The 13143-nt window shown below is 68.7% G+C and overlaps 1 protein-coding gene across 1 annotated transcript in view; it reads right to left on the reverse strand.

Moving 5' to 3' along the window:
* Positions 1–484: 484 nt before the first annotated feature.
* Positions 485–13143, reverse strand: part of RRP12 (ribosomal RNA processing 12 homolog) — a 30105-nt gene continuing 17446 nt past the window's right edge. The window contains exons 23-34 of the mRNA XM_089780287.1: positions 12837–12942; positions 12530–12637; positions 11501–11655; positions 11055–11146; positions 8134–8280; positions 6965–7134; positions 6592–6708; positions 6224–6273; positions 5989–6067; positions 2667–2734; positions 2058–2140; positions 485–851 (exon numbers count right to left, since the gene is read on the reverse strand). Coding sequence (XP_089636413.1) covers positions 749–851; positions 2058–2140; positions 2667–2734; positions 5989–6067; positions 6224–6273; positions 6592–6708; positions 6965–7134; positions 8134–8280; positions 11055–11146; positions 11501–11655; positions 12530–12637; positions 12837–12942 — 1278 coding nt within the window. The 3' untranslated portion in view covers positions 485–748. The remainder of the gene's footprint in view (positions 852–2057; positions 2141–2666; positions 2735–5988; positions 6068–6223; positions 6274–6591; positions 6709–6964; positions 7135–8133; positions 8281–11054; positions 11147–11500; positions 11656–12529; positions 12638–12836; positions 12943–13143) is intronic.

The raw sequence follows: 13143 nt of genomic DNA on the forward strand, positions 1-13143 counted from the left end.
CTGCGATCACCCCACACGGACCCACAGCTGGGGCGGGGCCTGGCCTGCCCTGGCAGACTGCTCAGCTCAGGCCAGATCCTGCCACCTCCTGCCTGCCCGCTGCCCCGCCTCTCCGGCCCTTGCCCAGGCTACCAAGAACTCTGGTCCAAGACAGGGCCATGGGGGGGAAGGTTCTGCAGCAGTGTCCCCCCTCCCCTGTTGCCTGGCCCAGCCTCTGCCGCCAACCCAGCCCAGCCATCTCTGCACGCCCGGCCAGCCGCCACCCAGCCCCGTGTCCCACAGGCCCCCCGGCCGGGCACAGGGACGGGACAGGCTGGGGGGGCAGCTGCCCAGCAGGCAGGCGCTCTGCCCCACGAGCCAGCGAGTACGTTTACAGCCCCCCAGAGGTGTGGGGGAGCTTGCCCCGGGCAGGGGTAGAACTCCCATTGCCAGGCCCCGGGGGGGGCAGGGCCTGCTGGCGGGAGAGATGGCGAGGGAGCAGGGGGAGGTGGGCACCGTGTTTATTGCTCTCTATGCCAGGCCAGAGCTGCCCAAAGTGGCTTCCTCCTCCCAAAAACGGAGGGCCCAGCGCCTGCCCACCAGTGTCCGGAACAACCAGCCTCTCACGCAGCCTCCATCACCCCAGCAGGGCCACGCTGAGAGCCCGCCCTGCCCCACCCCAGAGCCACCGGCCGGGGCGGGCTCTGGGTGGGCCGGGGACGGGCTGGCCAGGGGCAAAGGGGCGGCTGACAGTCCCGGGGGCTGCGGCTCACACCCGACGGTCCTTCTGGCGATGCTTGCGCCCGGTCTGCGCGCCCCGCTGGGCCCCCGTCATCAGGCCCCTGAACTGCCCCTGCATCTTTGCCTTCTTCCTGGGCAGGGGAGGAGCAGAGCGCACGGGTCAGAGCAACCCTGCCCGCAGGCAGCCCCACGGAGTCCCAACCGCGCCAGCCCAGCCTCACCCAGCAGGGGGCGCTGTGGGGAGCGAGGAGGGGAAAAGAGCTCCAGGCCATTCCAGCCCCAACCTGTCCCAGCAGGGGGCGCTGTGGGGGGGAGGGGGAGAGCTCCAGGCCATTCCAGCCCCAGCCTGTCCCAGCAGGGGGCGCTGTGGGGGGGGGGGGGGAGCTCCAGGCCATTCCAGCCCCAGCCTGTCCCAGCAGGGGGCGCTGTGGGGGGGGGGAGAGCTCCAGGCCATTCCAGCCCCAACCTGTCCCAGCAGGGGGCGCTGTGGGGGGGAGGGGGAGAGCTCCAGGCCATTCCAGCCCCAGCCTGTCCCAGCAGGGGGCGCTGTGGGGGGGGAGGGGGAGAGCTCCAGGCCATTCCAGCCCCAGCCTGTCCCAGTAGGGGGCGCTGTGGGGGGGGGAGCTCCAGGCCATTCCAGCCCCAGCCTGTCCTAGCAGGGGGCGCTGGGGGGGGAGAGCTCCAGGCCATTCCAGCCCCAGCCTGTCCTAGCAGGGGGCGCTGGGGGGGGAGAGCTCCAGGCCATTCCAGCCCCAGCCCCAGCCCCAGCCTGTCCCAGCAGGGGGCACTGTGGGGGGGAGCTCCAGGCCATTCCAGCCCCAGCCTGTCCCAGTAGGGGGCACTGTGGGGGGGAGCTCCAGGCCATTCCAGCCCCAGCCTGTCCTAGCAGGGGGCGCTGGGGGGGGGAGAGCTCCAGGCCATTCCAGCCCCAGCCCCAGCCTGTCCCAGCAGGGGGCGCTGTGGGGGGGGGGGGAGCTCCAGGCCATTCCAGCCCCAGCCTGTCCCAGCAGGGGGCGCTGTGGGGGGGGGGGGGGAGCTCCAGGCCATTCCAGCCCCAGCCTGTCCCAGCAGGGGGCGCTGTGGGGGGGGGGAGCTCCAGGCCATTCCAGCCCCAGCCTGTCCCAGCAGGGGGCGCTGTGGGGGGGGGGGGAGCTCCAGGCCATTCCAGCCCCAGCCTGTCCCAGCAGGGGGCACTGGCTCCGAGCTGCAGCACCATGCACAGGCGTTACAGCGCACAGGGCATCTACTCCCACCCCAGCCTTAGAGTCGTCACGGCCCCAGGAGACCTCCAGGCCCAGCAGCTCCGGGCCCAGCCCCCCACACTCCCCCAGTCGCACCTTCGGTTGAGCTTGGCTCTGTTCAGTGGGATGTAGGCGTAGGGGTCCAGCTGGCCTTTCTTCTTCATGTCGCCTCGGCCTTTCTGGGGAGCAGATGGGGGGGGGGGTCAGGAGCCAGCACAGCAGGTGACATGGGCCCCGATATAGCCACAAGGCCAGCAGAGATCCTGCCCTGTGACACCCTCAGCTCGGGGGCATCCGCCGAGCCCGCCAGCACAGCAGGGACCTGGTCCAGGGAGGCAGCCAGGCCAGGAAACTCCAAGGGCAGGGAAAGAGCAGCAAGGAACATGCCCCGGAGCCCCCCAGGCAAGGCCCCGGCACCCATGGCCAGACATGCTGACATCCAGGCAAGCTGCAGCTCCAGGCTGGGAAACCCTCGCCAGGGAATGGCTCAGCCCCAAGCAGCCGATTCCTCCTGCTGCGCCAGGCCCACACGCTGCCTCTGGGGGCGCTGGCCCACCACCTGCTCCCTCCCAGGGGAGCCCCCAAAGGCCCTGGACAGGAGGCCGTGAGGGACAACCTCCTCCCCTCCAGGATCAGCTTTGCTCCACACCACAGCACGGGACCCTCAGCCTGCCCACCGAGAGCCCACCGCCAGGACCTCCTTACCTTGGCCTTGTAGTCTGCCCCAAGCGCCGGCCCCATGCCCAGCCGCCGGTGGATGCCGGAGCCTCCAGCTTAAAAACAGCAGCAAAACATGCATCAGAGGCAGCTCCGGGCCAAGATTTTGGGGGGAGGGGACGAGATCATACTACTGGAAGGGATCTCGAGAGGTCATCAAGTCCAGTCAGCAGGACCCAGCCCCATCTAGGCCATCCCTGAGAGATGTGTGTCCAGCCTGCTCTGAAATGTCTCCAGGGAAGGAGATTCCACAGCCTCCCCAGGCAACTGATTCCAGCGTGGAACCCCCCCGACAGGCAGGAAGTTTTTCCTAATGTCCAACCTCAACCTCCCTGGCTGCAGTTTAAGCCCCTTCCTGCTTGTCCTGTCCCCAGAGGCCAAGGGGAACAATTCCCCCCCCCCATGTGACGCCCTTTTAGATACTTGAACACCGCTCTCATGGCCCCTCTGTCTTCTCCTTTCCAAACTAAACAAGCCCAGTTCCTTCCGCCTCCCTCAGAGCTCATGTTCTCTAAACCCTTCCTCGTTCTTGTTGCTCTTCTCTGGCCCCTCTCCCATTTCTCCACATCTGTCCTGCCACGCGGTGCCCAGACCTGGACACAAGACTCCAGCTGAGGCCTGACCAGCGCAGAGCAGAGCGGGAGAACGACTCCTCGTGTCTTGCTCACACACTCCTGTTAGTGCAGCCCAGAAGCACGTTTGACTCATATTTAGCTTGCGGTCCCTGACCCCCTAGATCCATCCCCTTTGGGCTCCTTCCAAGACTGTCGCTTCCCATTGTGTGTGTGAAATGGATCGATCCTTCCCAAGTGGAGCACTTGGCATTTGTCCTTATTAAACTTCATCCCATTGACCCCAGACCCTTTCTCCGGTTTGTCCAGATCAGTTGGAATTCTGACCCTGCCCCCAAAGCTCTCGCCACCCCTCCCAGCTTGTATCATCTGCAGACTCAATAAGCGTCCTCTCTCTGCCAGTATCCAAATCGTTGATGAAGATATTGGAGACCCGGTCCCAGACCAGAGCCCTGTGGAACCCCCTTGTTCTGCTCTTCCAGCAGGACTGGGAACCGTTAACTCCTCTCTGAGAACAGCCATGCAGCCAGTTACGCACCCACCTCACAGTAAGTCCCATCTCGGTTGTTAATGAGAAGATCATGTGGGACTGTATTAAATTCCTTAATCAAGTCTAGAGCAGGGCTGGGCAATAATTTTTGATGGGGGGAGGGGTGCACGCCAAGGTTTTGGAAAGTGGTCGAGGGCCGTACTCTTCCATGCTATTAATGCAGAGGTGAGGTCTGGGATGGAGGTGGGGTGCAGAAGGGAGCTTGGAGTAAGAGACTGGGGTGCTGGAGGGAGACCAGAGTCTGGGAGGGAGTTGGGGTGAAGCAGGAGGTTGTGACCTAGGGCAGGAGGGGATTGTGATCTGGGGCAGAAGACTGGGGTGCCAGATCTGGGAGGGGGTGTGGGGGTAAGAGGGGGCCAGAGGGTTTGGGTATGTTGGGGGCGAGGGGGCAGAGGGTTGGGACAGGAAAGGGCTGCAGCGCCAGAAGCAGGCTGTGGCCAAGAGACTTATTCGCCAGCTGCCAATCTCGCCTGCCTGCCGAGCTTAAAACGCTTCCAGCCAGCCTGCCTGGCCATGTGCCTCATGAATAACTGAGCCCAGGACAGGGGCGTGGTTCTTCTTGGCTGCCTGTTATTCCAACAAGCAGCTCCCATTGGCCGGCTTCTGCCAGAACCCAGGGGCCCATGCGAATGTGCTGAGGTGGAGTGGCTCCGAAAACGCCCCCTCCCCTGCAGGCTGAAACAGAAAGAAGCCCTGCAGCCGGGTTTCTGCCTGGGGCTCCCCCTGCCTCCACGGGCCGGACGCGGTGGCTTGGCGGGCTGGATCCAGCCCACAGGCCTGGTCTAGACACAGCACATAGAATCATAGAATCATAGAATAATAGGACTGGAAGGGACCTCGAGAGGTCATCGAGTCCAGCCCCCCGCCCTCAAGGCAGGATCAAGCTCCGTCTACACCATCCCTGACAGATGTCTATCTAACCTGTTCTTAAATATCTCCAGAGAGGGAGATTCCACCACCTCCCTTGGCAATTTATTCCAATATTTGACCACCCTGACAGTTAGGAATTTTTTCCTAATGTCCAATCTAAACCTCCCCTGCTGCACTTTAAGCCCATTACTCCTTGTCCTGTCCTCAGAAACCAAGAGGAACAAATTTTCGCCTTCCTCCTTGTGACACCCTTTTAGATATTTGAAAACCGCTATCATGTCCCCCCTTAATCTTCTTTTTTCCAAACTAAACAAGCCCAGTTCATGAAGCCTGGCTTCATAGGTCATGTTCTCTAGACCTTTAATCATTCTTGTCGCTCTTCTCTGTACCCTTTCCAATTTCTCCACATCTTTCTTGAAATGTGGCGCCCAGAACTGGACACAGTACTCCAGCTGAGGCCTAACTAGTGCAGAGTAGAGCGGCAGAATGACTTCACGAGTTTTGCTTACAACACACCTGTTGATACAACCTAGAATCATATTTGCTTTTTTTGCAACAGCATCACACTGTTGACTCATATTCAACTTGTGGTCCACTATGACCCCTAGATCCCTTTCCGCCATGCTCCTTCCTAGACAGTCGCTTCCCATCTTGTATGTATGGAACTGATTGTTCCTTCCTAAGTGGAGCACTTTGCATTTCTCTTTATTAAACCTCATCCTGTTTACCTCTGACCATTTCTCTAACTTGCTAAGGTCATTTTGAATTATGTCCCTATCCTCCAAAGAAGTCGCAACCCCACCCAGTTTGGTATCATCTGCAAACTTAATAAGCGTACTCTCTATCCCAATATCTACATCATTGATGAAGATATTGAATAGTACGGGTCCCAAAACAGACCCTTGAGGAACTCCACATCTACCGCTTCCCCTGCACGAGGCCTGTTACCCGGCCCCAGAGCGACCAGGCTGCTTTGCCACGACTTGCCCTGGGCCTGTCACCGCACGGGCGCCCAGCTGGGTGCAGATCTCGGCTGCCCGGTCGCTCCTGGCACGGACGTGAAGCTGACGGGGAAGGGCGAAAGCCAGGGGTCCACAGGGACCAGCACAGAGCTGGGCCGCTCACCCCCTGCATGCTGCCCCGGGGACCCCAGGCTGGAGTGACTGAGCCCCAAGCCCCACGCTCCTGCGTAGATCCCGCTGCCCAGGAGCCAGCCCGGGCGGGGAAGCCAATGCCAGCACCTGGGCACAGGCTGCTCACCGGGAGCAGGCCGGCCAGCCCCGCACCCCGGAGACGGCGTCGTGCGCTCTGGACTCACCTCTGTACTGCGCCTGAGTCCCGGCCTCCGGCTCCTCGTCCTCCGCCTCCTCCCGGAACCGGCGCTTCTGAGCCTTCTTCTGCAGAGAGGGGCCAGGTCAGCCGGGAGCGGCCGGGGCCCCGGGATCTGCTTTGCTGGAGACACCGAGCAGAGCCCTGGGCCAGAGCGGCTGTCTCAGTCCGGGGGCCGCAGCCCTCCCGCAGCCCTGGGGCAGGCGCCCAGCCCTGGTACTTACACTCCGGATCCCCACTTCCTGCATCAGGTCGGCCATCTCCTCATCCACGCCTGGAGCAAAGAACAGCCGGGTCAGAGCTGGGAGCCAGGGCCCCATGCCCACCCAGCACCAGGGCTGGCCCCCACCAAATGGAGGGCAGCTCGGGGCCCGACAGGGCTCCATGAAAGCCTGACGGCTCTTGGGGGGCCCAGAGCGGCTTTGGCAGCAGAGGCACCCTGCCCAGGCTGCAATGGTGCCCGGCAAGGGGCCACCCCAGAGCCATTGAGCGGCCCACGCCAGCTGCGGGCACTGGGGCTGGGAGGGGGCAGCCAGACGCTGGCGCCTCCATATGGGATCCAGGCCCCTGCCTCCCCCAGCCTGGTCAGTACCTTTGGCTCCCGCATCATCCTCGTCCTCCGGGTCCTCGCGGATGATCAGGCGCCCGTCCGCGGACACCTGGAAGTCCTGGCTCGCTCTGCGGGCCCTGCTGCCGCCCGGCTTCGTAGCTGGCTCAGCCGAGAGAGGGAGGGTTAGCGAGCCAGGCGCCCCCGGCCCAGGCACACCGGGCTAGGGCCAGGAAGGGCCCGGGCTGGGACCGTGCCCAGCTCCGGCACAGCCGCGGGTCTCCCCACTGTGCGCAGCTCCCCACGCCCCAGCCACTGCGCATGGGGGTGACCCAGACAGCGGGGGCAGTGGCCATGGTTCCCTGGCTGGTGGCTGAGCCCCGGCCCGTCCTGCCACAGCGCACGAGCTGCTCCTTACCCAGCACCCGCTGGGCCACGTTGGGGTCCAGGAAGTTGAGGGGCTCGTCCCCTTCACCCTCCTTCAGCCAGGCCTGGCCCTTCCGCCGCGCCTGCTTCCTCTGCTCCTTCCCGAGGCGCCTCTCCCCCTCCTCCGAGTCCGTGTCCGAGTCGGCCAGGAGCTCCTCCAGGCTGGGGCAGGGAGAGACCGTGCAAGGGGGCGGGACAGGGCAAAGCCAGACCCCCCTCCGGCCCCAAGCCTGGGCCTCTGGCCAAACCCACCCCCCAGCCCGGCCCTCTGGGCACCAGACCCTGCCCTTCCCCCACATCCCGGCCCTCTGGCCAAACCCGCCCCCCAGCCCGGCCCTCTGGGCACCAGACCCTCCCCTTCCCCCACATCCCGGCCCTCTGGCCAAACCCGCCCCCCAGCCCGGCCCTCTGGGCACCAGACCCTCCCCTTCCCCCACATCCCGGCCCTCTGGCCAAACCCGCCCCCCAGCCCGGCCCTCTGGGCACCAGACCCTCCCCTTCCCCCACATCCCGGCCCTCTGGCCAAACCCGCCCCCCAGCCCGGCCCTCTGGGCACCAGACCCTCCCCTTCCCCCACATCCCGGCCCTCTGGCCAAACCCGCCCCCCAGCCCGGCCCTCTGGGCACCAGACCCTCCCCTTCCCCCACATCCCGGCCCTCTGGCCAAACCCGCCCCCCAGCCCGGCCCTCTGGGCACCAGACCCTCCCCTTCCCCCAATCCCGGCCCTCTGGCCAAACCCGACCCCAGCCCGGCCCTCTGGGCACCAGACCCTCCCCTTCCCCCAATCCCGGCCCTCTGGCCAAACCCGCCCCCCAGCCCGGCCCTCTGGGCACCAGACCCTCCCCTTCCCCCAATCCCGGCCCTCTGGCCAAACCCGCCCCCCAGCCCGGCCCTCTGGGCACCAGACCCTCCCCTTCCCCCACATCCCGGCCCTCTGGCCAAACCCGCCCCCCAGCCCGGCCCTCTGGGCACCAGACCCTCCCCTTCCCCCACATCCCGGCCCTCTGGCCAAACCCGCCCCCCCACAAGCCCAGGCACCAGAGCCCCCAGCACAGCCCCCCCAGCCCTGCTGCACAAGTCTCCTAAGGGACAAGCCAAGCAGCGCCACGTCTGGGCTCTCCACGTGCCAGGCCCTGGGCCCATGGGCTGCCCCGGCTGTACCTCTCTCCTCTGGGCTGGGGCGCTGCGGCCCCCTCGCCCCCCGCCTGCTTCAGGGCTCGCTGCTTGCGGCTCCGCGCCTCGGCCTTGCGGATGTTCGCCAGCACCCTGTGGAACTCGGCAGGCAGCAGCCCCTGCACCAGCTCCAAGCTGCGGGGAGCGTGAGATCAGGAACCCCTGCCCGGCACAGCCCCCCCATCGCCCCCCCGACACAGCGGCTCCCCCACACCCCACCTGCCCGGCAGAGCCCCCCCCCATCGCCCGGCAGAGGGCCCCCCCATCGCCCCCCCGACACAGAGCGGCTCCCCCACACCCCACCTGCCCGGCAGAGCCCCCCCCATCGCCCCCCCGACACAGAGCGGCTCCCCCACACCCCACCTGCCCGGCAGAGCCCCCCCATCGCCCCCCCGACACAGAGCGGCTCCCCCACACCCCACCTGCCCGGCACAGCCCCCCCATCGTCCCCCCGACACAGAGCGGCTCCCCCACACCCCACCTGCCCGGCACAGCCCCCCCATCGCCCCCCCGACACAGCGGCTCCCCCACACCCCACCTGCCCGGCAGAGCCCCCCCCCATCGCCCGGCAGAGGGCCCCCCCATCGCCCCCCCGACACAGAGCAGCTCCCCCACACCCCACCTGCCCGGCAGAGCCCCCCCATCGCCCCCCCGACACAGAGCGGCTCCCCCACACCCCACCTGCCCGGCAGAGCCCCCCCATCGCCCCCCCGACACAGAGCGGCTCCCCCACACCCCACCTGCCCGGCAGAGCCCCCCCATCGCCCCCCCGACACAGAGCGGCTCCCCCACACCCCACCTGCCCGGCACAGCCCCCCCATCGTCCCCCCGACACAGAGCGGCTCCCCCACACCCCACCTGCCCGGCACAGCCCCCCCATCGCCCCCCCGACACAGCGGCTCCCCCACACCCCACCTGCCCGGCAGAGCCCCCCCCCATCGCCCGGCAGAGGGCCCCCCCATCGCCCCCCCGACACAGAGCAGCTCCCCCACACCCCACCTGCCCGGCAGAGCCCCCCCATCGCCCCCCCGACACAGAGCGGCTCCCCCACACCCCACCTGCCCGGCAGAGCCCCCCCCATCGCCCCCCCGACACAGAGCGGCTCCCCCACACCCCACCTGCCCGGCAGAGCCCCCCCCCATCGCCCGGCAGAGGGCCCCCCCATCGCCCCCCCGACACAGAGCAGCTCCCCCACACCCCACCTGCCCGGCAGAGCCCCCCCCATCGCCCCCCCGACACAGAGCGGCTCCCCCACACCCCACCTGCCCGGCAGAGCCCCCCCATCGCCCCCCCGACACAGAGCGGCTCCCCCACACCCCACCTGCCCGGCAGAGCCCCCCCCATCGCCCCCCCGACACAGAGCGGCTCCCCCACACCCCACCTGCCCGGCAGAGCCCCCCCCATCGCCCCCCCGACACAGAGCGGCTCCCCCACACCCCACCTGCCCGGCAGAGCCCCCCCCATCGCCCCCCCGACACAGAGCGGCTCCCCCACACCCCACCTGCCCGGCACAGCCCCCCCCATCGCCCCCCCGACACAGAGCGGCTCCCCCACACCCCACCTGCCCGGCACAGCCCCCCCATCGTCCCCCCGACACAGAGCGGCTCCCCCACACCCCACCTGCCCGGCACAGCCCCCCCATCGTCCCCCCGACACAGAGCGGCTCCCCCACACCCCACCTGCCCGGCAGAGCCCCCCCCCCATCGCCCGGCAGAGGCCCCCCCCATCGCTCCCCCGACACAGAGCGGCTCCCCCACACCCCACCTGCCCGGCAGAGCCCCCCCCCATCGCCCGGCAGAGGCCCCCCCCATCGCCCCCCCGACACAGAGCGGCTCCCCCACACCCCACCTGCCCGGCACAGCCCCCCCATCGCCCCCCCGACACAGAGCGGCTCCCCCACACCCCACCTGCCCGGCAGAGCCCCCCCATCGCCCCCCCGACACAGAGCGTATCCCCCACACCCCACCTGCCCGGCAGAGCCCCCCCATCGCCCCCCCGACACAGAGCGGCTCCCCCACACCCCACCTGCCCGGCAGAGCCCCCCCATCGCCCCCCCGACACAGAGCGGCTCCCCCACACCCCACCTGCCCGGCAGAGCCCCCCCCCATCGCCCCCCCGACAGAGCGGCTCCCCCACACCCCACCTGCCCGGCAGAGCCCCCCCATCGCCCCCCCGACACAGAGCGTCTCCCCCACACCCCACCTGCCCGGCAGAGCCCCCCCCCATCGCCCGGCAGAGGCCCCCCCCATCGCCCCCCCGACACAGAGCGGCTCCCCCACACCCCACCTGCCCGGCACAGCCCCCCCCATCGCCCGCCCGACACAGAGCGGCTCCCCCACACCCCACCTGCCCGGCACAGCCCCCCCATCGCCCCCCCGACACAGAGCGTCTCCCCCACACCCCACCTGCCCGGCACAGCCCCCCCATCGCTCCCCCGACACAGAGCGTCTCCCCCACACCCCACCTGCCCGGCAGAGCCCCCCCCAACACAGAGCGACTCCCCCACACCCCACCTGCCCGGCACAGCCCCCCCATCGGCCCCCCGACACAGAGCGGCTCCCCCACACCCCACCTGCCCGGCACAGCCCCCCCATCGGCCCCCCGACACAGCAGCTCCCCCACACCCCACCTGCCCGGCACAGCCCCCCCCATCGGCCCCCCGACACAGAGCGGCTCCCCCACACCCCACCTGCCCGGCACAGCCCCCCCATCGGCCCCCCGACACAGAGCGTCTCCCCCACACCCCACCTGCCCGGCACAGCCCCCCACCTGTTGCTTTAGCACCCCCCCTACCCCTGTTCAAAGCCCAGGGAGAAGGGCAAGAGCCCATATGCCCCCCGCCCTGCTGTCCTGAGGCTCAGCCGTGGGCAGCACCCGAGCGCCAGCCCCACCCGCCCGGCCCCACTCACCCGAACTTGCGGATGAACTTGGTGAAGAGGTTCCTGAGCTTCATGCGGAAGTGACGCCTCATGTCGTCTGTCAGGCGCCCCAGGGCCTCCAGCTGCCGGGACAGAGCGTCACCCTCCGGCCCCGGGACGGCGCCCCCACCCCGACCGTGCTCCCCGCCTCCGGGGACGGCACCCCCCCCGTGCTCCCTCCTCCAGGGATGGCACCCCCACCACTGTGCTCCCCCCAGCACGGCATCCCCCCCCCCCGTGTTCCCTCCTCCAGGGATGGCACCCCCACCACTGTGCTCCCCCCCAGCACGGCATCCCCCCCCCCGTGTTCCCTCCCCCAAGGACGGCCCCCTCCCACTCTGCTCCCTCCCCCCGGGACGGCACCTCCCCCACTGCGCCCCCTCCCGTGCTCCCCTCCCCACTACTGGTCGGCAGGTGCAAGCACCCAGCCCCCTCACCATCATCTGGACGTGGGTGGCCAGCAGCTGGGTGTCCAGCAGCAGCGCCACCTTGAGGAAGCCCAGCGCCGCCTTGACCACGTCCCGCGTGCGCGAGCCCAACAGCAGGCAGATGTTCCGCAGCAGCTGCTCCGCCGCCGCCAGCCCCATGAGATCTGCAAGAGGCAGAGGGCTCAGGCCGGGGAGAGGGGGCAGCAGTGGGGGGAGCCGGGCAGCATGCTCTCCCTGGCGCAGAACCAGCCTGGGGGGCAAGGGGGGGAGCCGGGCAGCATGCTCTCGCTGGCGCAGAACCAGCCTGGGGGGGAAGGGGGGGAGCCGGGCAGCATGCTCTCGCTGGCGCAGAACCAGCCTGGGGGGGAAGGGGGGGAGCCGGGCAGCATGCTCTCCCTGGCGCAGAACCAGCCTGGGGGGGAAGGGGGGGAGCCGGGCAGCATGCTCTCGCTGGCGCAGAACCAGCCTGGGGGGCAAGGGGGGGAGCCGGGCAGCATGCTCTCCCTGGCGCAGAACCAGCCTGGGGGGGAAGGGGGGGAGCCGGGCAGCATGCTCTCGCTGGCGCAGAACCAGCCTGGGGGGAAGGGGGGGAGCCGGGCAGCATGCTCTCGCTGGCGCAGAACCAGCCTGGGGGGCAAGGGGGGGAGCCGGGCAGCATGCTCTCCCTGGCGCAGAACCAGCCTGGGGCGGAAGGGGGGGAGCCGGGCAGCATGCTCTCGCTGGCGCAGAACCAGCCTGGGGGGGAAGGGGGGGAGCCGGGCAGCATGCTCTCGCTGGCGCAGAACCAGCCTGGGGGGGAAGGGGGGGATCTTGGAGCTCCTGATACCATCACGGGGGGCGGAGCCTGTGGGTGGGCGGGGCCATCCCATTAGCCCCGCCTACTGCCAGGTCTCAGCACCCCCTAGCCTCTGGGCCAGGGCAGTGTGCAGGTGCTGCCAGGTGCGACCCGGCCCCGGGCCTGGCTCTAGGCATCTGTGGAGGAACCCAGGGCCCCGCTCCAACCCCAAACCCCCCTCCCTGCCTAGCCCCCCGACGCACCTTTGAACTGGAAGAAGAGGCGGGTCAGCGCCAGCACCGTGCAGCTGATCATGGCGACGGAGCCCGTCAGCCCCGCACAGACCAGGAGCAGGAACCGCTGCATGGCGCCTGCGCAGGAAGGGAGGCTCCGCGTTAGCCCAGCGCCAGGGGCTGGGAGGCACGTCTGCCGGGGCAGAGGGGCAAGGCCATGCAGGACAGGCCTCTGTGCCCCACGGGGAGAGGGGGAAGGCGGCAGCTCCCGGCTGGACCAGTGAGTTAGCAGTGGGGAGGCCGTGGCAGAGGCAGGGAGGGGAGCGGGCCGGCTCACCTTCTGGCGTGGGGCCGAAGCGGAGGAAGGCCTGCCCCATCTCCACCAGCAGCAGGAAGGCGTTCTTGCGGGCCCCCACCGACACCTCCTTGGTGCAGAGAATCACCTGGCGGCGCACAGACCTGTCAGTGCCGGCGCCCTCCCCGCCAGGCCACCCTCTGCCCCCCCACCAGTCAGCATGCGCCCTCCCACCCAGACCCCCGGGGCCAAGCCGGGACACGACTAATTAGCAGCATCCGCAGCCGGCAGCGTTCCCGCGGGTGGTGCACGTCTGCGCATGCCTCGGTGCACAGAACAAAATTTATTT

The sequence above is a fragment of the Pelodiscus sinensis genome, chromosome 8 (genome assembly GCF_052426305.1).
Source record: "Pelodiscus sinensis isolate ZL-2025 chromosome 8, ASM5242630v1, whole genome shotgun sequence".
Taxonomy (NCBI): domain Eukaryota; kingdom Metazoa; phylum Chordata; order Testudines; family Trionychidae; genus Pelodiscus; species Pelodiscus sinensis.